This window comes from Suncus etruscus, chromosome 5 (genome assembly GCF_024139225.1).
Source record: "Suncus etruscus isolate mSunEtr1 chromosome 5, mSunEtr1.pri.cur, whole genome shotgun sequence".
NCBI lineage: Eukaryota > Metazoa > Chordata > Mammalia > Eulipotyphla > Soricidae > Suncus > Suncus etruscus.
In genome coordinates, this window is record NC_064852.1 from 19,657,253 (window position 1) to 19,680,516 (window position 23,264).

General features: G+C 52.9%; 1 protein-coding gene across 1 annotated transcript in view; it reads right to left on the reverse strand.

The window, feature by feature from the left end:
- Positions 1-23,264, reverse strand: part of AK8 (adenylate kinase 8) — a 78,317-nt gene that overhangs the window by 40,650 nt on the left and 14,403 nt on the right. Inside the window, exons 6-11 of the mRNA XM_049774109.1 lie at positions 22,541-22,622; positions 21,790-21,861; positions 20,748-20,948; positions 19,824-19,955; positions 13,631-13,720; positions 3,512-3,653 (exon numbers count right to left, since the gene is read on the reverse strand). Coding sequence (XP_049630066.1) covers positions 3,512-3,653; positions 13,631-13,720; positions 19,824-19,955; positions 20,748-20,948; positions 21,790-21,861; positions 22,541-22,622 — 719 coding nt within the window. The remainder of the gene's footprint in view (positions 1-3,511; positions 3,654-13,630; positions 13,721-19,823; positions 19,956-20,747; positions 20,949-21,789; positions 21,862-22,540; positions 22,623-23,264) is intronic.

Here is a 23,264-nt window from a genome sequence, read left to right on the forward strand (position 1 = left end):
CATGGGAGGAAGTCTGGGCACACACTGCGGCTGCGTGGGGGTGGGTGGGGGGTCGCGGGGTTCTATTAGCTCAATTAATGAGGAGTAAGAAAAGGCGAAGGCGCCTCTCAGCGGGCCCGAGCACGGCGCTGCAGTAATGGGGTTATTAACCCGAGGCCCACGAATCCGCATCCAAGTCCCCTCCATCTCCTGGTTCAGGCTCCATTAATGGGCTTTTATTAACCTTAATCCACGGAAGGATCAGGCACAGAAATAGCAGCGCTTTCGAGAGGACAAGGCAAAAATGAGAGGGGGAGAAGAGGGGGGCTAGATGGGAGAAGAGGGAGAGGGGGGGAGAAAAAGAAGAGAGAGAGGGAGAGAGAACAGAGAAAGGAGAGATGGAGAGAGGAATGATTTTTAATGCCAAGAATACCCCAGGGCACATAGTATTTCAGGGATCACATGTTGTAGGAGGGTCCCACTGCTGTGTCCAGGGCCAGGCACAGCCCTGGAGCTTCTGAGCCATGGACATGCCTGTTGCAACTACAGCCGAGCATCCAAACCTGCATTCACACAGGTGCACAAAACAGCTGGACCTTGGAACAAGCCCCCAAGGGGATCCTATAAGAGGGACTTGCATAGCCCCAGACTGAGGCTGTTGGGAAGGAAAAGGGGTAGTTGTAAAACAATGCCTGTGGGAACCGGAGCAATAACAGAGCGGGGAGAGTGTTTGCTGTTCTGGGCTCCAACCTGGCATCCCATATGGTCCTCAGAGCCCACCAGGAGTGATTTCTGAGTGCAGAGCCAGGAGTAATCTTGAGCACCCCTGGGTACGGACGACAAAAAAAAAAAAACAAAAAAAAACTTGCAGGGGGCTGTGGATCCTGGGGCAACCTCTGCCAGCACCCCCTCTTTCCCAGGGATTGCCAAGCAACAGCAGCTCAATCTGACAAGTGACCCAGGCTGTCTGCAGCGAAGCCACCCCTCGCTGGGAAGTCAAGACTCACAGGCACCCCACAACCCTCCAAGCAGGTGCCCAGGGCTGGGGCGGGAGCAAACCCAGTCGTTGAGCTCCCCTGCAGACCTGCTCACATCAATCAGGATCTGCTACTCCCTCTCTCAGAGGCAAACATTAATTTTAGAAGAGAGCAGGGAGCACCAGGCAAGCGACAGATGAATTATTTTACAGCCGGGCAGAGCGCTAGGCCACGGGCAGCGGCCGGAGGGTCTTTGTTGCTGCTTCTCCCTGTGCCCACCTCCTGCACACAAACCCTCCTTTACTACATGGTAGTTGTTTTGGTTTTTTGTTTTTTTTTTTTTTAACAAACTTTATAGGCCCTTTGATTTGTTCTCAGATCACTTTTGCTTTTGTTTTCTCTGCCTTCTTGCCACATCAATCCCGACTGTGTGATCAGAAACTGGGAGATGGAGACGGTTCAGCTGAAGGTGATTTAGGGCCCCCCCAGCACGAGCAAGGGACTGTGGAGCAGTAACAGTGAAGGCAAATGCCGCATTTGAGCGTGGGTCCATTTATTAGCTTCGGACGGGAGATTTATAGGCGACGAGGAGACAATAACTTTGCTTCCTGAGAAGCCAGCGAGGGTCTATTTCTGGCCCCCCAAGCCCTCTGCGGAACCTGCCCTGCCCTGGTGACTCTCTTGGAACTCGTACGACTGGGTTTTAATAATAAAATTGATCTATATGTAAATGCATTGTAATCTCATCGGCCTCGACGCCTCCCGACCAAGGAACTAGAACAATAACTCTTTGTAGATGGGCTGGTGTCTGAATTTGAGATTTGTGGAGCCTATTCCCGCACTGATTCCTCGGCTATAATTCTGCCAAGGTTGCCTGCCTGGTATCGGGGTATACAGCCCCACTGCATACCTGCTTTCTAATTGGCCCAGCACTGTGAGGCTCCCAATGACACCTCTGATATTCAGCCACTGGCCTCGGGAGTGGTGGAGTGTATGTTTAGAATATCTCCCTCTTTCCTGTATGATTTTCTGGACGCCAAGGGATTTCTGATTAGAACCATCTTCTGAGGCCAACATCACAAGTTTTGAGGTGCCAGAGCCATAGCACAGCGGGGAGGGCATTTGCTTTGCACATGGCCAACCTGGGTTCAATCTCCAGCATTCTATAGGGTCCCTCAAGCCTGCCAGGAGTAATTTCTGAGCACAGAGCCAGGAAGAACCCCTGAAGGCTGCTGGCTGTGGCCCAAAAACAGAGGAGGGGAGGGGAAGAGGAAAGGGAAGAGGGAGAGGGAAGTGGGAGAAGGGTGAAGGGAGGGGGAGGAAGAAGAAGGGAGAAGGGAGGAGGAGAGGGAAGCTGATTTCAACATAAAGTAAAATTAGCATCAGCTATGGAGGTGCTGAAGATACTCTTGGCAGTCACTGGTCACCAACCTTCTCATCCTCCAACAGGTCCTTTAAAAACCCAGCAAGGGATCCATTACAACCAGAGGGACTGTGTACCTGACTGTGGCCTGGGGAGTGAGAAGGTGAGGAGAAAGGTGTCTTACCCAAGGGTACAGGCACCCTCAGAGATTGAGCCAAACCCTAAGATGGACCCTGGGGCCTTGGGTGCTTATCAGAATGACAACACAGGGGCTAGGGAGAAGGGAGAGATAGCACAGCAGCAGGTCATTTGCCTTGCATGCAGTCGACCCAGGACGGACAGTGGTTTGAATCCCGGCATCCCATATGGTCCTCTGTGCCTGCCAGGACTGATTTCTGAACACAGAGCCAGAAATAACCCCTGAGTGCTGCCGGGTATGACCCCTCCCCCCAAAAAAGACCATGGGGCCAGAGAGATAGCACAATGGTGGGACGTTTGCCTTGCATGCAGTCAACTCAAGACTGACAGTGGTTTGAATCCGGCATCCCATATTGTCCCCCAAGCTTGCCAGGGGCTATTTCTGAGCACAGAGCCAAGAGTAACCCCAGAGCACTGTTGGGTATGACCCAATTACCCTTTGGTAGAATAATTACTCTCGGAAACATGAGACGTCTTTAGATAGAAACTATAATGCTCCAAATAATTTAGAAGGGGACTGAATATAAGAACAAGGGTTCAGACATTTGCTTGGCACCTTGTCCAGCCCAGTGTGATCGCCAGTACCCCACAAGGTTCCACAAGATACAATTTCCATGTGGCTCCAGGGCTCGGCCCAAATTCTTTCTGTATAACCCAGGAGGACATTGGGCCTTTAGGGCCCATTGAACAGTCAGGACACCCTTGATTTAATTTGGGTCACTCCTGCCGAATCCATCCATCACAGAGCTGGCCATCCACAGGCATGGGGGTGCTAGAAGGCATCTGTCCTGTCTATGCTGTGTGTTACCTTGCACAGGAAAGAAGCTCTGATAGACAGCAGAACCCCGTTCCTATGCCCAGGGGGTGAGGAAACACAGATTGTCTCAGCAATGCTAAGGACTTCAAGGACACAAGAAATGAACTCTGGGACTTCAAGTTGGCAGTGCTAGACTTTTGTGTCTTCTTACACCTGGCCTACCCACTTCTCACTTACCTGTTGGGCTTGTGGCCCAGGGCATCCAGCAGTCTTGCCTGGTCAGGATCCCGAGGGAAGCCATGTAGCACCCAACCCTGGGTTAGGCTGTTGGGCTGGATCAGGCGATGCACCAGCACCTTCATGATCAGAGTGTCCGGGACTGTGGGAGAAAGGGGTGTCAATGCTTCTTTTTGCATCCAAGCAGGGTAGGAGTAGGGATCAAGGCTCCAGTTTTGGGGTTGGTTTTTTTTTTTTTTTTATCATATATGGTGGTATTTTAAATTACTCCTGGTAGACTTGGGGGAACATTACAATATGCTGGGGATCAAACCCTGGTCGGCTGTGTGCAAGGCAAAAACCTTCTCTGCTGTGCTATTGCTCTTGCTCCCCTAACTCCTGAGGACAGAGAGAGTGGTGGTAAGAGGACTAGAGGGGCTGGGCTGCTGAATTGGAAGAAGTAACTATGGGATGGGAACCTAGGGGTGGTTCTCAACCTTGACAGAGCCAAGGGGTTCCTATTCCCAACCTCAGGGTCCCGTTTCTGTAGTAAAAGACCTTGAGGGTCTTTTGCCTTTCAACCCCAAACAGTTACGCTTTCCTCAAGTAGAATCTTTGTGGAATAACCTCCAAGCCCTGCCATGTGCTTGACTCATTTGGGAGACCATGTTCAGTGAGGATTGAACCCCCAGCTCAGGTCTCCGTGTGGCACTTGGAATGGCACCGATGGGCACAGCCTTGGTGCATCTACCAACCTTATTAGCTCTTTGGGGTTTGATATTATTTTTTAGGTTTTGGGGCCATACCCATCTGTGCTCAGGGCTTACTTACTCTTGGCTCTGAGCTCAGGGGTCACTCCTGGTGGGCTCGGGGACCAACGGGCTGCCATAGTTGAACTCGGGTCAGCCACATTCCTTCCCACTGTGAAATGGCTCTAGTCCAACTTCATTTTGGCCCACAAACATGTCTGGTGCTATCCTTTCCCCCCACCCCAAAGCAGTTGCACCAGGACAGGACACAGTGTGGCAGAGAATCAGGCATGAGGCCACCGCTAACCCTGACATTCCCCTGAAACTTTTCTCTCTCATTTAACATCTCATGTTGCTAACAAAACAACCCTGTGGTGGGCAGCACCTTCCCTTCGCCTTGCACTCATTTTCCCGGAGACATTCAGCAAGCAAACACCATGACTGCCTGTTGTCAGCCTGCTCCCACCTGAGCTAATTTCCAGGCGCAGGCAGCAACCACAGATATAGGCCAGCACGGCGGTATCCCCGCAAATCTGGTCAGCCAGGGGGGCCCAGAGCTCCTGCTTGGAACCTTCCAGAGGAACAGAGAAGATACCCCCACTTTAGTGTCCCCAATGGGCTAACCAATGAGCAGAAACTGCAGGTGAGGGGTAACTACTCCCCAGATGCCTTCTTCCTCCAATTTGCAGGGAGCCAGGCTATATGGGCACAAAGCATGCATCCTACCTGTACCCAGGACCCATCCCTGAGCCTGCTGTATTGGGGTGTCCAGAACATGGCCCTCTTTAGAAGGGCTGGACCAGCTCCTCTCACTTTCAGGAATGACTAGGGCTCAGGTCCCCAAAAGCAGGGGTTCAAGGTCTGCCCTAGAATCTGGTGGCTCTAGCCATTGGGACTCGGGGAGGACACCCCACTTTGCCCTTACTCCAAAGGTTATGGACACTTTCCAGCCAGTCTCTGACAGGGTGAGGAGGGTCCCCTATGCCACACAATGCTGAGCCCTGTGGGCGCCTCTGACTCACCTCAGGCCTGGGAATGACTCAGCACTATGGACTCCACCACCCGGACCCCTGACCAGGAGGCCTGAGTCTAGCTAGGCTCTGAAGGGAGTTGGGGGTCTGGATCCTTGTTTAGGTCACCTTCATTCAGAGAGGCCACCTTTCTCTCAGGGCCAGGCCAGTATACCCAGATCTAAGCACATCAACAAACGGGGCCCAAGGGATCTTGATGCCCGAGTCCATCCTGTTCCTTAGGAAGCTGTATTAAAGCCAGAGGCTGAAAAGCCCATGGGCAGGGATGTGGCAAAGCTAATGGTGAGATAGGGCTAAGGGGTGAAACACAGGGATGAGGCTAGGCTAAGGGGTGCAGCGCAGGGCTGAGGCAGGGCTTGAACATGAAGTTGATCATTTCTAGAAGGTTCTAAGTCACTGTTACTGGGCAGGTCCTCTATGGCCTGAGACAGGGAGCCCCTCAGTTCCAGGGCTCTGGCTGCCACATGCCAGACACAAGTTACAGTTGTAGTGAAAGAAGGGCTGTAGGGACAGAGGAACGAGGGGCCGTCAGTCCTCCAACACTTCCTGCCACTAGGCAGGGCCCAGGTCTAGGAGCAGGAGGCAGAGCCTGGACAGCCAGCTGGGGGAGTGCCCCCCCTGTACAGAAGCAGACACGTTCCATGCCCCCAGCACACCACCCCTTCCCTGCAGGGCCCTGAGCCACCCACACCCACCAGATTCTTAAAAAGGACATCTTTTTCTACCACTAAACTCCTGTGCCCACAATTGTAGTCTCCTTGAAGGGCCAGGGATGGGGCTAGAGAGGCTGAACCATATGCCTGTCATGTGCCAGGCCCTGAGTTCAACCCCTGCCCACAGCCTCTCCCCCTGTCTGGTCTCAGCCTGAAGTAGTTGGGAAAGCAGAGAAGACCGGGCCCTCTGCTGGACACTGAAAGAACATCCCCGAGATGGCTCCAAGTCTCCCACAGGACACATGCGTCCCCCCAAACTTCCTTCCAACACATCCTGCCCTTCATCTCACACCTACACACATGCACCCCTGAACGGAAACACACAAATCTATAGTTGAGCACATGCCCACAGCCCTGTAACACACATGTCCACCTCACACCACCTACATTACATGAAAGACACAGCACAAGCACAGACTGTACCCCATATCTATCTACACACAAATCTCTACACACCCACATACAAGGTACACGCCACAACTCAGTATCTCATAGACACACATTCTCACACCACACATACTCAAACACCACTTACACTCACTCACAGACACCGCACACACACACCCAATCTGTCCACACTCACACAATGGCTTCTTTCCTTCTGAAATGGGGCAGGGGCACCAGCCAGGTTATCACGATTGGGGGGTGGGGTGGGGTTTGTGAGTTTCTCATCCCCACAGGCAGGGTGAGGGGGTGCAACCAACCTCACCCTGCCCTAGCCTGGAGGCGAAAGGGGGATTCACAGGGCAGGCTTCCCTTCCCATCCATCTCAGGCTGGGTTGTCCTTGGGCTCCCTCTGCCTTTCCTGAGGGACTGACCCCAGCACACCTACGCCTCACAGTCCTTCTTTGCTCCCCAGAATCAGGCACCTCTGGAAGACCTGGAGCCCCAAGCCGCCCAGGATATGCTTTGGTTATTCTTTACCGCCACCTGCTGGTCCAAAGCTGGTACTTCACCCAGGTGAACCCCGGGAGGAACCAGGTGGCAATTCTGTGTCAGCAAAGAGTACCCCGTCTGCCCTCCCTAGTCTGCATTTCTTTTTTGTTTGTTTGTTTGTTTGTTTTGTTTTGGGGCTATACCCGGCGGTGCTCAGGGGTTACTTCTGGCTGTCTGCTCAGAAATAGCTCCTGGCAGGCACGGGGACCATATGGGACACCGGGATTCGAACCAACCACCTTTGGTCCTGGATTGGCTGCTTGCAAGGCAAATGCTGCTGTGCTATCTCTCCGGGCCCCCTAGTCTGCATTTCTACACAGCTGAAAGAAGAACTAAGAGGGACCCCCAAGTCTTACAAAGATAAGGAAAAGTGCCACAAGGGCTAGAGAAAGGGCACAGCGGGCAGAGCACTTACCTTATACACAGCTTACCAGGGTTTGCAATCTACCACTATGGATAAGGGTCCCTGAACCCCACCAAGAGTGATCCTGGAGCCAGAAATAAGCAAGCCCTGAGCACATCCAGGTGTGACCCAACATCTGCCCCCCAAAAAATTTTTGAAGAAAAATAGTCACTGAGGAGCCAGAGCTGGAAGCACATTGGACTGGCCACTTGCCTTGCAGAATGGCAGGAAGACCCAGGTTCAATCCTCAGCATGGCATCTGGTTCCCTGAGACCTACCAGGAGTGATTGACCACCCCCAAATTTGATTCCCAAAAAACAGAATGAAAATGAGTGGCACTCAAACGTGACTATGTTCCACAAAGAAAGGACCCTTTGCTCCCGGCCAATGAAGTGCCATTGCTCTTGCAAGCTCATGAGTCCCCGTGGTGTGAGATCACCCCTGGGTGCTCCTCTGTTCCCAACTGGAAAAGCTTGGAGTTGAATTCAGCTGAGAGAACAGATGGGGATAGGTCCAAAGTGCTTAGTTCACCCTGCCCAAATCATGGGTATCCACATCCCTCATTCTTCCTGAGGGGCTGAGACTGATCCAGAGCTGAGGTAGATGTGTCCACCACTGATGTGAATCCCTCACCTCCACCCAGTTCTTTCCTGGCCTTGGACCACACCTCACTGAAGTGAGCAATGGAGGGGCCATTGTGCTGGTGCTCTCCCTAGAAGAGCTAGCTGGGTCCAAGGTTCACACTCATTCATTCATTCATTCATTCACTACATCCCCACAAAGTGACCTGGCTCATTCATTCAATCAGTTCCAGTTAGTGCACCCAGTTCATCTATTATTTGGCATCTCATCCACAGCATGAGCTGAGCTGCTGTCCTGTGATCCCTGGTCAGTGCCAACTTCCTTCCCAGTCTCCCTGAGAGCCGGGCAGACAGGTGTGAAGCTGAAGGGCACAGGCTGCCCCCTCGCCTACTCACAGCTGTGCCCCCCATCCCTGGCTGCTCAGTTGACAGACCCAGCAGGGACCGAGTCCACAGTCAACAGCTGTCAAGGTGCTGAGTCACACAGGCCCCAGCGTGGGGGGACACTCTGAGCTGTGCTGCCCACTGGGGCAGCCCCCAGCCCAGCCCACTCTGGCCCTGTCAGCACCCCTGTCCCCACCTCCCAGTGAGGGGGAGTCACTGCAGTGAGCAGCTGGGCCTCGGGGCCAGCTTGTCACAGCGCGTTTCACAGCTGAGTGGGCCGGAGCTCATGGGGGCTTCCGGCAGGAGGGTGGAACTTCAGCCCAGGGGCTTGCTGTGGCCTTCCAGAAATGTCCGAACTCATGAACCCAATGCTGAACCTCAGCACTGCAGGGGACACTGTGGGACATGTTGGGGAGCTAAGGCTGGCGAAGAGGCACCTGACTCCGTGGACTCGGTTTTCCCACTGGTTCGCACACTGAATGAGCAACTGTGCAGCTTTGGGGCTGGAGCAATAAACAGTGGGGAGAGCACTGGCCTTGCAAAGGATCAGCACCCCATAGGATCCCCTGAGTCCCTCCAGGAGTGATCCCTGAGTTTTACCAGGTTGACTCTCAAACAAAAAAGAAACGGTAGCATTTGAGGACAGGCCAAGTGACTGCAACCTGCCCGTGAATTGAGGTGAGCCCTGAGTTTGTGAGGATGAATTGAAATCATAGGTTCAAGAAGGGATGGTGGGGAGGGCTAGAAAAATAGCACAGCGGTAGGGCATTTGCCTTGCACAAGGCTGACCCAGGACAGACCCAGATTTGATCCCTGGCATTCCATATGGTCCCCGAGCCAGGAGCGATTTCTGAGAGCAGAGCCTGGAATAACCCTGAGCACAGCCGGATGTGGCAAAAAAAAAAAAAAAAATGTGGGAGGACAGGAAGAAGGACCCTATTCAGTGCTCCAAGCAGCCCTGGGATAAGACAAAAAGCAAACCAGCAAAAGCTGGGGGGAGACACACAACCTGTTGGTAAACAGCGTGTGGATCCCCCTTTTCCTACCACTTTCTTTCTGGCCCCCAGCAGGCAGCCACTACTCAGCCGCACTGCCTCGCGATTTCCTTCCAGGAATCTCTGTAGCTGTCCCCACGGAAAAGCCCCAAGTTTCACTTGAAAAAAAAAGGAGCTACATCAAAAGCCTTGTCAGCAAGGTGAGGGATCCTTTAAAATGCACAAGTATCGGGGCGTCCGTCTGTCTGCCCAGTGACAGACACAAGGGCCTGTGGAACGCAGGGTGATGATAGCGGTGGCAGAGAGGGGCACACATAAGGGGCGGGGGCGCAGGACACATGCATTAAATAAGAGTCAATTAATGTGTCTCAAACTTACTGTATGGACCACTCATGCATGTGTGTGTGTGTGTGTGTGTGTGTGTGTGTGTGTGTGTGTGTGTGTGTGTGTGTGTGTGTGTGTGTGTGTAGAAAAATGAAAGAAAATGTAGGGGGGTTTTTTCCTCCTCTTTTTTTTTTTTCAATAATAAAAAGGAGTTGCACAGCAGCTCCTGAAAGCTTGTGAAAAATTAAACTCGACGGATTCAAACTGTCCTATTTCCACTTCAAAAGCGGAGAGACGCTGAGCGCCTTCCAACTTATCTTCAAAAGCCCAGCAGCCTGCAAAGTTTCTTTACAAAAATAAAGGCTCCCCGCTCCCCCTAGCCCCCAAGCGCTGGAGCGGTTACTGTACCCATTGGCGCTCCCTCTTCTAATTATACTCCTGTGAATTTATTAATCAAACCAGTAAATTATTCAGGGCAGCAGGCGCTGCCTGGAGCCCGCCCCGCCCGCAGGCCCCCCGGGGTCTGCCTCTGTCTCTCTACACAAATCTCAGCTCCACTACGATCCAGAAAGTTCCTCCTCCTCCTCCTCCCAGGGTCCCACAGACACACACCCCACTCCTACCTTCCTGCCTTTCAAGTTGGGGGTGCTTCGCAAGTTTTTGTCAGAAGAGGAAAGTGTGTCTCCTACTGGATCTTTAGAGAACGTTTATTCATTCCCCTCCCCACCCACCCTCAACACCCAGAAAAGGAGCCCCTTCAGGTGGGACTCCTAGGGGGGATGGGATCATGGAAGGTTCTGAAAAATGCATACAATCATTTCCAATTTGGGTTTGGTGGGGCTACCTTGTGTTCTGGGGGTGGGGGGGGTAAGGGGGAAATAAGCAGCTGTTGGGATTCTTCAGGCTTCTTTCCTCCTTTCAGGGTACAGCCAGGCCTTGGGGGGCCCTAGGACTGGAATCTTTGGAAATGCCAGGGCTGCCAGAGGGGGAGCCCTGCCAACTGGGCAAGGCTGCTGGAGCCTCCAGGACTGGTCAGGTCCTGCATCCTTTAGCTGTTCTCAGACCAGAAAGGTACCCAGGGCGGGGCTGAGACTGGGGATGGGGAGCAGTTGCTGTTTTGAGAACTGCTAAAGGGGCCTGGCTCTCTCTTTGCTGCTTCCAGAGCACTGAGCCTTGTGTGAACCCCAAGAGTGTGTGAGCCCCATACAAGGCAGGGGCTTAGGCCTGCCACCCCCACTCCGGGTCTGCGCCAGGCTTCTGGGCGGGCTACTCTGCAGAAAAAGGCATGTGGAGGACTAAGCTATGCACCCCAGGGCAGTGGGAGCCCTGGTCCTCTGCAAGACACTTCTAGCTATCCCACAGTGCAGGATCTGGGGTGGGAGAAGATGCTTCTGGGACTGGACAGCCCAACTGGCATCAGATAATTTGGTGAGGGCAGGAACACTCAGGCCTGAGTGCCAATGTCCCCAACCCAAGCTCCTTGGATGGACACAGAAGCTACAGGACAGGCGGGGCTGGCACCTCATCCTTTTTGTCTTCTTTTTTATTTATTTATTTTTCTTTTTTTCGGGCCACACCCGTTTGATGCTCAGGGGTTATTCCTGACTAAGCACTCAGAAATTGCCCCTGGCTTGGGGGGACCATATGGGACGCCGGGGGATCGAACCTCGGTCCTTCCTTCGCTAGCGCTTGCAAGGCAGATACCTTACCTCTAGCGCCACCTCGCCGGCCCCCTTCTTTTTTATTTTTGAAGGTCACTCCTGGCTGTGCTCAAGGATGACTCCTAGCTCTGTGCTCAGGAGTCACTCTTGGCAGGACTCAGGGACCCTAAGAGTGCCAGGGACCAAACCTGGGCCAGTATAGGCCAGGGAAACCCCTGTCTGCTGTTCTTTGTCCAGCCCCAGCACAGCGGTACAAGGGTCTGTCCTGGGGCTAAGGCTGGGAGACCAGTATGCAGGGGCAGGGGTGAGGAAGCCTCATGGAGTTGGTGGGGGCCTGGAGAGTATCGGAAGGTTCCTGGGGTCTCTGAGAGAAACCTTGGAGCCTTCCTGGGCAACCAAAGGACAGGGGTAAGGGCAAAAGAGGGGTGTGCGCTGAGGTAAGACCCCAGAAGTGCCAGCAGAGTGATGCTTTGCCAGGAAAGCCGACAGCAGAAAGAGCCTCATACTCCAGGCAGAAGCTGCTCCCTCCCTGCCTCTGGGCCCAAAGGATCATGGGAGGGCCCACTTCCTTACCCAAGCTCTCAAACCCGCAGTGTGGAGGGTCCCAGGGACAGCATCCAGCTTCCCCCATAGAAGTAGGGCCACTGGCCTGTCTCCACCTGGGACTGGCCCTCTGTGGGCGTCTCAGCCTGCCCCCAGCAGTTCACCATACACAGGCATATGTAAGGGAACAGTATTACCAGTGGCTAGTTCTTAGATCCCAGCTTGGTTCCCACTCGGTAGACCCCGGCCACTAACACTGGGGGTGTGGGTCTGTCTCCTGATGAAGATGAAGCTCCAACCTCAGGAAGCAGAGATGCACCCTGAGTCCCTGATACAAATCCCCAGGAATCTCACCCACAAGGCAAGCCAGGCTGAACCATCCCCTTGCTGGGTAGGAAGAAGAGTGGAGAGTCATTTCCAAGGATCTCTCTTTCCAGTGAGTCTAGTGGTCCCCTGCACTCCTCTTCACCTCTGTGTGTCCTTGAAACCTCTCCACAGCCCTGTCAGTGGCTGCCTATGTGTCTTGGGTTCCCTGCCTGGCCACATTGGCTGTCACTGTCTTAAGAATTGGCATGGCATGGGGCTGGAGAGATAGCATGGAGGTAAGACATTTGCCTTGCATGCAGAAAGACAGTAGTTCAAATCCTGGCATCCCATATGGTCTCCCGAGCCTGCCAGGAACAATTTCTGTGCATAGAACCAGGCGTAACCCCTGAGCGCTGCCGGGTATGACCCAAAAACAAAATAAAAAAAAAACAAACAAAAAAAGAATTGGCATGGCTTTATTTGTTATGGTTTTTTTTTTTTTCCAGTCCCAGTGATGGAGCCATAGCAGAGTGGGAAGGGTGTTTGCCTTTCATGAGGCTGATTCAGGATTGATTCCCGGCATCCCATATGGTCCCCCCAAGCCTGTCATGAGTGACCCCTGAGCGCCTCTGGGTGTGGCCTCTCCAAATGAAAGCCCCCTTCCAGGGGTGGAGCCGTAGCACAGCAGGGATCGTCCCTGCTTGTCTCACATGCAGGCTCTATCCTTAACATCCCATAGGGTTCTCCAGAGTACAGTCAGGAGCAGGACTTGGGGACCAGGCTGGGATGTCTCCTCCGGAGATGGCAAGGACAAATGGTTCCTCGTCTACCCTACTTGTCCTGGTCCCCTTGTCAGTCAGACACAGCCCTACAAGTAGCACAGCAATGTTTGAGGGAGCACTGCTTGACCCCCTGGGGAGAGATATAGCTCCCCAAAACAATCTTTCTATCAGCCGGCCACTTGCAAGGCAGGACATGGGGATTAGTTGACCTCAAAGTTGTTCAGGGCAGGGGACTGGAGCAAGAGCACAATGAGAAGGACGTTTGCCTAGGATTTGATCCCCAGCATGCCAGAGGGACCCCGAGCCTACCGGGAATAATTCCTGAGCACCACCAGTCGTGACCCAATCACAAAACCAACCAAACAACCAACAAACAAAAATGATGCCCACACCCATATCACAGCACCTAGGATGCCACCCTGGCCTAGCCTCCATTCATGGACATCCTCTACTGTGCATAAGTGCTCAAGAGGGAACCTCTCTGTTGGATAATGAGGCCCAATGTCTGCTTAGAACTTCTGTGGCAGGGTAGGACTGCAGGCCTGATCCAGGGTGCAAGGGGAATTACACAAAGCCAAAGCTTGCCACTTGTCCACACAGCCCACCAGAGGAGCCAAATAGCCACAGAAGGGACTCAAAAGCACAGAGACCCAGTCCAGGCTGGGGTGTTGGGTGTTTGGCCCCAAGGAGTCCCATCCCCTCTTCCTCAGGGCAGGGGGTGGCAAGGCCTACCTGCTGCTTTCTTTCCAAAATAGGACTGGACGACCATTCCGATCTTGTCCTGAGTCGCCACAACTTCTTTGAGCAGCTGCCCACAGCAAACTGGGAAGAGAGACACAGTCAGGGCTGGGAATGGAACCCTGGGAGGGTGAGGCAACTAGAGTGAGGGAGTAGGGGGCCAACAGGGCTCAGGGGACTCCAGGAGGGCAAGGATGACGGGAGTGTCGGGCTGGCAACTGCCTCAGAATCTGAGTTTAACCCCAGTCTGGTGTGTCCCTAGTTCCCAAATTCACAATGAGCCCCCTGGTCCCCATTACTGCCAGGTGTGTCCCCTGGTCGCTGGTATTGCTGGTTCCAGCGCTGAGCCCCACAGCATGGCTGTTGAGTACTCCAGGAGTGGCTCCCTGAACTGTTGGAGGTTTCTTTCAAAAAAGGAGTTAGAGACACAAAAGGAGTGGGGAAGTGAGGGTACAGGACAGAAGCAGACACTTTTGGCAAAGACTAGGCACCACAGTGAGGGGGTGGAGGGGAAGGTCCCCTGGGCTATGCAGCACTGGGTTGGGGGTTAAAGGCACCTATATCCCTGACAACCTCTGCTACAGGCATCTCTGTAGAACAGGGGTCCACACACAGCCTATCTTTGGGCTCATCAGGGAATGGCTGCCAGATGCCATGGTCCCATGCACAGACCCCATGCTGAATGTGTTTCCCCCAGGTGGCCTGTGTGTGTTTTCCCTGTGCTGCCCCAGAGCCCAGGGCATAAGTGCTCCTCCCACATTTGCTTTATAAGAGGTTGAGGGGGAGGAATCCCACCCAAAAATGACCCTCAAAGTCCCTGATGTAGTGAATGAGGTGATGGCCATGTACTGTCAGTGGCATCCATAAGCATCTCCAGCAGGCCGTGACCCCAGAAAGATGGTTAGGGAGTTGAGTACAGACGCAGAGCTGGAGGGGCATCTGACACCCAGAGACCAAACAACCTTCCCTGATGTTCTACTGAGGCAGGACGCCCCCCCCCCCCAGTTTCACCCATCTAAGAAGTTGATTGGGGGGCTGGAGCAGAGGGATAGGACAGCAGGGAAGGCGCTTGCCTAGCATGTGGCTGACCAGGGTTAGATCCCTGGCATCCCATAAGGCCCCTGAACCTGCCAAGAGTAATCTCTGAACACAGAGCCAGGAGTAACCCCTGACACTGCTAGGTATAGCCTAAAATAAAATAAAATAAAATAAAATAAAATAAAATAAAATAAAAAGAACTTCAGCCCCCAGAATCTCTAAGACAGGCAGAATAAATACCAGGCAGTTCACATTTCACTGCATCATAGTTATTTCTGGTTGGAAATAAGCTATAGAAACAAATCTTTCTTATTGATTCATTTGGGGGAGTGTCCATTAGTTTTGTTATCAGCTGCCTTTGCTCAAAGTCACCATTTTCAAGAATCTGTTGGTATGTGTAAAGTGAAAACTCCACAAGGAGTCGTGACAGCAGTTCAGGATAAAGCGTGGAAAGTAAAAATGCTCCATTTAGACCCCAGAGCTATCACTAGCAAAATAAAGCTAAAAGGCAAGAGGGGATAAAACGTATGACAAAAAGATTTTATTAATCTAAACGTGGCAGGAAAAGAGGAGCAAAATACTAGCAACATAAATAAAAATGAGCAGCTGGGCTGAATCACCCAAAAAAAAAAAAAAAAAAAGGAAAGTGTGTCAATGGGAAAAAGTTTCCATGAAAATATACTAAAACACTTCAATAAAAAGGAAGAAAGGGCAGAGTATAGCACAGAGGGGAGGGCATTGGCCTCGCATGTGGCCGACCCTCGTTTGGTCCCTTGCATTCCATAGGATCCCCTGAGCCTGCCGGAAGTGATTTCTGAGCGCAGAGCCAGGAGTAACCCCTGAGCACTTCCGGGTACAGAAAAAGAAATGGAAGAAAAGTTCAGCCCAGATTTTTCCCAAAGTCATACCCAAATGCACTCTGGCTTTGTCCCTGAGACCCAAAGTTCCCAGGGACAGTTTGTACCACCGAACATGCCCCAGAAAGGAGACAAGATCCTGGGAGATCCCGTCCTGGCAGCAAAACCTGGAAAACAAGCCAAGAGCAGTGCAGAGACCCCGGAACAGGAAGAAGGACCACAGTGGCGGGGTCCAACAAGCCTGGAGAAACTTCGCCTGGGCAGGCTCAAGGAGGGAGACTCAGCTGGGGCTGCTCATCCACCAAGAGTGAGGAGACCAAGTGGTTCCCCACTGACTCCTGTCTGGGCCATGGACTAGCTGAGCAAATGCAGGGACTTGAAGGGGGCCAGAACCATAGCACGCCCAGGTACATTCTCTGGCTCTCCATAGGGTCTCCCTGCCACCCTGAGCTTGCCAGGAGTGATCCCTGAACATGGCCCCAAAACTCAAGGAAAATAAACCAATGGAGCCAAAGGCATGTGGGGAGGGGCTATAGGCAACAGGAAGCGGCTCCCCACATCCCCCCCAGTTCAAGGTCGAACCATCTTTCTCTCCTATAACCTTCCTCACACCCCTTGTTAGGATCTGTGTGATTGGCCTGGGGAAATTTGGAGTGACTCTGAAGCTGCCAGTTAAGTCAGAACAGCAAGCACAGATGTACCCCCCCCAAAACAATATTTTTCTGTTTGTCTTGGGGCTACACCCTGAGGCACACAGAAGTTACTCCTGGCTCTGTGCTCAGAAATGGCTCCCGGCAGGCTCAAGAGACAAAGGGATGCTAGGATTCAAACAGGGGTCCATCCTGGGTTGGCTGCGTTCAAGGCAAATGCCCTACCACTGTGCTGTTACGTGGGCCCCAAAACAACATTTTTTGTCTCTCTCCAAGGGAAAGGTCAGTACCAGCTGTGGTCAGGCCATGGTGGTTTTGCTTCTGGGCAGGTTGGAAACACAGTGAGGTCCTGGCAGTACCCAACCTTAGCTCACCCTCTCCCCACCCTTGGCTGTTTTAAGCTCTGCTCTGACCCTGTGAGCACCTAAAGTATGTTATCATTGGGGCTTTGTAAGAAGCCAAAAACTGGGCTTGCTTCTGGCCAGAAATAATGTTTTCGGGCCTGGAGACACAGCAGGTTTCTGTAAAGTGAACCAGCTGGTCCAGGTTCAATACCAGGGCATGGCTGGTTTCCCCAGAGCATTACCAGGAGTGATCCCTGAGCATCAGGCCAAGGGGGACTAGCAACCCTGGGTATGGCCCAAAACTCAAAGTAAAAGAGAAACCAAGGCTCAAAGGGAATTGGGAGATGCAGGCTCCACCGTGCTGAAAGGTTTGGGGTGTGAATGAAGGTCCTGCCACAACATCAAGGGGTTCATGCTGATCCCCCCACTTCCTCCACTCACCAGCTGCACATGGCCTTGAATCCAGGCCACTGCGGGGGGGGGGGGGGGCACAGCCTGGTGGATCCCACCACACCTCCTCCCTACAGCTTGTAGAAGTGGATCCTAAGCTGGGCGGTTCCACCCCACCTCTGATGATGGGAGAGGTGGACCTAAGTGACGCTTCCAGAAAATTCCATTTTCCCGTAGACATGATTCTGTGTGGACTTGGTGGCCATCTCCTCGCTCGTATAGCAAAATATGTGTGAGAAGGAGTGGGTGGTAGAGATTGAGTGCAGGAGCCGCAGTGTCAATGTGACCCCATCCTGCTCCTGTACCTCCTGGTCCTCAGCAAGTACCCCACTGAGAGGGCCAAGTGTGGAGTTCGGGGCTCCCATCCAAAAAAACGGACTGAAACGGCTCTTCTGTTCCTGAGTTTCCTGTCTCTCTTCCAGTCCCCAGACCAACTCAGGTTGTCTCGAATCTTCCTGTTTGATGAGCTGAAAACGGTCTCACCTGACACAGGGCTAGACCCCAGAAGCCCCGCTCAGGAATGGTTAATAGGCACAATTGAGCATGTACGTTTTAAGCTCAGCTGCTATTCCTGTATGAGGATCCACAGAAACAGAATGAGGCCCCATTGAGATGAGAGATGAGAGAAAGGCTCAGGGCTGGGCTAGGAACGCAGCTGCCGGTCCAGTCTCTGGTCCACAGAAACAAACATAAAACCCATGAGGGCCCAGCTCAGGGACCGTGGCTGAATCCCTTCTTTACAGCATGAGGGCGAAGTTCAGTGCACATGGAGGACTTGGTTTCCTAAAACACAAAACTATCTTGGGACTGGAGAGATAGCATGGAGGTAGGGAATTTGCCTTGCATGCAGAAGGATGGTGGTTCAAAACCCAGCATCCCATTATTGTCCCCTGAGCCTGCCAGGAGCTCTGAGCACAGAGCTAGGAGTAATCCCTGAGCATTGCCAGGTGTGACCCAAAACAAATAAACAAACTATAAGGGCCAGAGTAAAGCGGAAAGGAGCTGGCCTTACACACAGCTGACCCAGGTTCAATTCCCAGCACTCCAACTGGTCCCCTGCCAGGAGTGAGCCCTGAGCACCACCAGGTGTGGCCCTCCATCTCCCCAAACAAAGGTGATGTAAGTAAAAACATTTTTTTCATCCCAGCATCCCAACCGTCTTGATACTCATCAGAGTAATTGCAAAACTCTGTGCGGTTGGGGTGGGATTGCTCCCCTCGGTGAACTCTCGCTTCCTTCCGGCTTCTCCTCGATGTTGTGATCCTAAAGAAGGCCCAAGGTAATGGGGCCTATATCAAGTTGTGGTGCTTGACCCTAAGCTATGTGCTCTTGGGTCTGCTCCTGTAGTAGGGGTTCTCCTACGTCTGCTTCTATAGTAGAGGCGCTCCTGGGTCTGCTCTGTAGAGGGGGTACTTCGGGGTCTGTTCCTGTAGTGGGAGTGCTCCGGGGTCTGCTCATGGAGTGGGGTGCTCCCTGGGTCTGCTCCTGTTAAGGAGGTGCTCCCAGGTTGGTTCCTATAGAGAGAATGCTCCCAGAGCTACTCCTGTAGAGGGGGTGTTTCCACTCCAAGTCGAGGCAGAAGTCAAAGCCCTGGAGCTACAGCAGTGACTAGAGTGACGCAGGTGCTCCCCAGGGTCACACTTCCTGGCCACCGTACTCAGACTTCCCAGTTACGGTGCTCACGCTTCCCAACTGTGATGCTCATATGTCCTGGCCATAGTACACACACGCTCATACTCCCTGTGCTCTCTCATGCGCCGCCACAGTACTATGCTGACTACAGCCCCCAGTGCCCCTCTCCCACTCCAACAGCAGCAATCACCTTTCTCAGTATGGCACCCAGCACATGCAGGGCCCCAGGGGTTTAAACCTATGATCTCGATGGAGCAGGCCAGACTGACCCTCCGGGGCTGGCCTCATCTACATGCATACACTTACACACTGGCTCATGTATGATTTGGGGATGTCTACAGACACTCGTTTACATATGTAGAGGCACAATTTCGTGCTTTTTGGAGCCATACCCAGCACTGACTCCTGGCCCAGAGATTACTCCTGGCAAGATTTGGGTTGACTATTGAGTACCAGGGTTTTAACTAGGTCAGCCACACACAAGGCAAAGCAAGGACCCTCCCTGATGAACTCCCCAGCCCCAGGTCCTCTAGGTTGCTGGAGCATTTGGCAGGGAGTAGTAGGCAGTGCCTTTGCCCTCCCAATCCATCCCAGCCCTCCTGTCCTCAAAGGCGGCCACCACCCCAGAACCCACAAGGGGTTTGGGGAAAGACCGACGTTTCCATATTTCTCTGATTCTAATTCCTCCCTTCCTGGTGAAATATTTATTGATTTTTGGCCAGACCTAGTGGGTGGCACTCAGGGATTCCTCCTGGCTCTGTATTCAGAAACTACTCCTGGCGGGCTTGGGGGACTGTAAGGAATGCCAGAGTTGAACCTGGGTCAGCCATATGTGAGGCAAGCACCCTAGTTGATGTGCTACTGCTCTGGTCCCTGAAATATTGAACCACATGAAGCAAGCAACCATATCAGCCACATACTGATCCAGGAGTCATTTACCTAGACACGGCTGAGCTGGGCTGAGGTGTGGCAAGAAACCCAGGATAGAGATGCGGCATCTATGGTTGGCGGGGGGCAGCAGGGGACAGCAGGCAACCCAAGAAAACCAGTAGAGATGCCCCTTTGAGAAAGTTCTAATTCCTGGGTGCAGGTGGTGACTAAGGACTAGGGCTATAGCTCGTGGGGGAGGAGGACCCCCTATTTTATCCCCTGCAGAGAAGCTCACACTGGAAAAGGGGCACAAAGAGGCTGAGGAGGAAGCAGGGGGGACACTCACGGTTGACAAGGCCATATTTCTGGGCCAGGAGCGCCGCCTGCAGGCTCTTTCCACTGCCCATGGGTCCCAGCAGCACCACCCTTGGGGTGAAGGGGGCGTTTGACCTGTGGCTGCTCTGCACATAGGTGAGAGCTGGGGAGACAGGAAGCCGAGGAGACACAGCACAGTGAACTGCAGGAACTCCAGGGGGGCTCTAATAGAAGACATAGGCTTTCTTCTATGGTCCTGAAAACCCCACTGTAATATGCCCAGCTTCCCTTGGGGGCTAGGGGACTCAGGCCAGGACATAATGGGGTCAGAATGCTCCTTGGTGGCCTCCTGGAATCCAGAACCTGGGGCCCACTGATACCCTGGCTCTGAGCACCATGGCAACCAACTAGAGACTCTTAAGGACTCCGGAACCTGTAGGTACATTCCAGTGACCCAATTGGGCTGCCCATCTCCAAAGAAGTATGACCAAATAGGCCCTGTGAAGAGAGACAGTCACGCTTGTCCATGGGGCGCCTGGCATTTGGTGAACAAAGAAGGGGAGGGGACATAGGACTGGGGTGCTCATCTCCACCAAGGCAACTACTGTGGGGCACCCTTTGACTCCAGACCAGGAGAGAGGGTTTAGAGCAGGCTAGAGCATTCCCTCTCTCCAGCCCCAGAGCTCAAGTCAGCCTCTCCAGTGGGCCCCAAGGAAGCAGGTCTTGACCCTCCCCAGCCTTAGTTATTGCCAGGGACATGACCATGGTGTGGCCAGTCTTCAGAGCAAGGCATGTGGGTGCAGGGAGAGGCATGTGGAGTATAGAGATAGCTTTGAGATATAGGGAAGACATGTGGGGTGCAGGAGAGGCATGTGGGTGCAGGGAGAGGAATGTAGGATACAGAGGTGGCAAGTGGGTGCTGGGGAGGGGTGGAGTGTGTGTCGAGAGTGCTGACCCTGATAAAAGACATCCATGCAAGGTTGGTCTGCGCTGATGACTTTCAGGATTCTGGGGTACAGGGGGGTGATCTCAGCAATGTTCCGGTGGTAGCTCAGGAGTTTCTGCACTGTCTCGGGTTCCGAGATGCCCTGGGGCTCGACCAGCCGGTTCTGGATGCTCACGTCCGAGGGCCAGTCAAAAGTGGTATGGTAGATCTCTGTGAAGGACACCATGTCACATGACTAGGGCCCGGCACCTGCCCAATCCGAGGGCCCAGGGAACAAGGGTGGCACCAGGATGGGGCAGAAAGGGTTAAGGCTAGAGATAAAATTAGGGTTAGTGGTTAGGGTTATGATTAGGGTTAGATTTAGGGTTAAGGAAAAGGTCAGGGTACGGGCTAAATTATGGTTAGATTTGGTGTAAGGATTAGGTTAGGGGCCTGAGAGAAAGCACCGAAGTGGGGTGTTTGCTTTGCATGTGACCAACCTGGGAGGGACCCAGTTCGATTCCAGGCATCCCATATGGTCCCCCAGCCTATCAGGGGCGACTTCTGAGCACAGAGCCAGGAGTAGCGCCTGAGCATGGCCAGGTGTGGCCCCGAAACCAATCAATTGATCAATAAATTAATTAAGTTTAAAAATAATTAAGGGTTAGCCGGGCGGTGGCGCTAAAGGTAAGGTGCCTGCCTTGCCTGCGCTAGCCTCGGACGGACCGCGGTTCGATCCCCCGGTGTCCCATATGGTCCCCCAAGCCAGGAGCGACTTCTGAGCGCATAGCCAGGAGTAACCCCTGAGCGTTACCGGGTGTGGCCCAAAAACCAAAAAAAAAAAAAAAAAAAAAAAAAAAAAAATAATTAAGGGTTAAAGGGTTAGGGTCAGCGTTAAATTTAGGGTTAGAATTAGGGTCTCTTTCTTTAGGGTTAAGATTAGGGTTAGATTTAGGGTTAGAGTGAGAGTTGGGTTAGGGTTAGGTTAAATTTAGGGCTGGGTTAGGGCTCAGTTAGAGCTAATGTCAGAGTCTCTTCCTTAGGACTTCCTGACATGGCAAGTGGGTTTTACCTCCTGTTTTTGGGTCAACTCTCTTGCCCAGGTTTCTCTCAATGAGCACGGTATCTGGAGCACTGAGCACAACTGTCGAAGACAGGGAGAGGTAGAGTTATGTGGAAGTGCAGGCTGCTGGATGGCCCCACCCCACCATGTCTGTGCTAAAGAAGCCTCCATCTGCCCCCGTGTGTCCCCACCATGAGCTGGTCTGTGCATAAGCTGGTCTTTGCACGTCTTCTGTCCCTTCAAATGCCCTGAGCACCAACATCCTGAGCTTGGGCTCCTCCAAGTTTCTTTCCCAGGGATCATTTCTGGGGGCTCCGAGTTCTGCTACTGATAGCTCCCTGGTACAAACAACACCCCTTTTTTTAAATTTAGTTTGGTTTTGAGGCCACACCTAGCAGTGTTCAGGGGTTACTCCTGGCTCTGTACTCAGAAATCACTCCTGGCAGAATTATGGGATGCCAAGGATTGCACCTGAATCAGCCAAGTGCAAGGCAAACACCCTCCCCACAATGCTATCACTCCGGCTCCTACACCCCCCTTTTCTTTATGGACATGTGCTGGCTGCATTTGACATGTAGCAAAAATCCCACTGGCCCATTCTGTTCAATCCGCGTGGGTCAAGGCCTCCCTGAACTCCCCACACTCCCCCTCAGCTGGCACTGGGCTAAGTGGACATCTGCTGGGAGTCAGGCCTATGCAGGAGCCTTCGGGGCAGCTCTGGGACTGTGGCACTGAGTGGGAAATGGGGGCTGCTACTCACTAACGTGTCGGGGCACAATCCCAATGGTCTGCAGCATCAGGGTCTGCTCCCGAGTCTCAGGGATCCCATCCAGGATCCAGCCCTTCAGGAGAAGCCAGAAAGTGTAGATTTTACTTTTCTTTTGCTGTCACAGGGGGACTTTTTGAGTGATAGAACAGTGGGGAGGGCGTTTGCCTTGCACTGGCCCATACTGGTTCAATCCCTGGCATCCCATAGGGTCCCCTGAGAACTGCCTGAGCAAGTAACCCAAGCATCACTGGGTGTGACCCGTAAAACAAAAATTAAGATTTCACCTGCTCAGACATTGACCTATCTCCTTCTTGGCTCCCGATCTTCCCTCCTGGGTAAGATAAAGGAACCCACCATCATAGAGGAAGGTGGGGGTGGGCGGGAGGAGATATTGGTGGCAAGAAATATTTCCTGGAGAAGGGCGTTGAACATTCTAAGAATGAAATTCAACCATCAACAACTTTACAACTGTGTGTATCATAGTGATTCTATTTAAAAGCTTATTAATTAAAAATAAATTTGGAAAAAAAATATAAACTCTGCTCTCTGTAGGACAGAGATAGGGCAACAAGAAAGGCTCTTGCGCCTTGCCTGCGCTAGCCTTGGACGGACCACAGTTCGATCCCCCGGCGTCCCATATGGTCCCCCAAGCCAGGAGCAACTTCTGAGTGCATAGCCAGGAGTAACCCCTGAGCGTTACCGGGTGTGGCCCAAA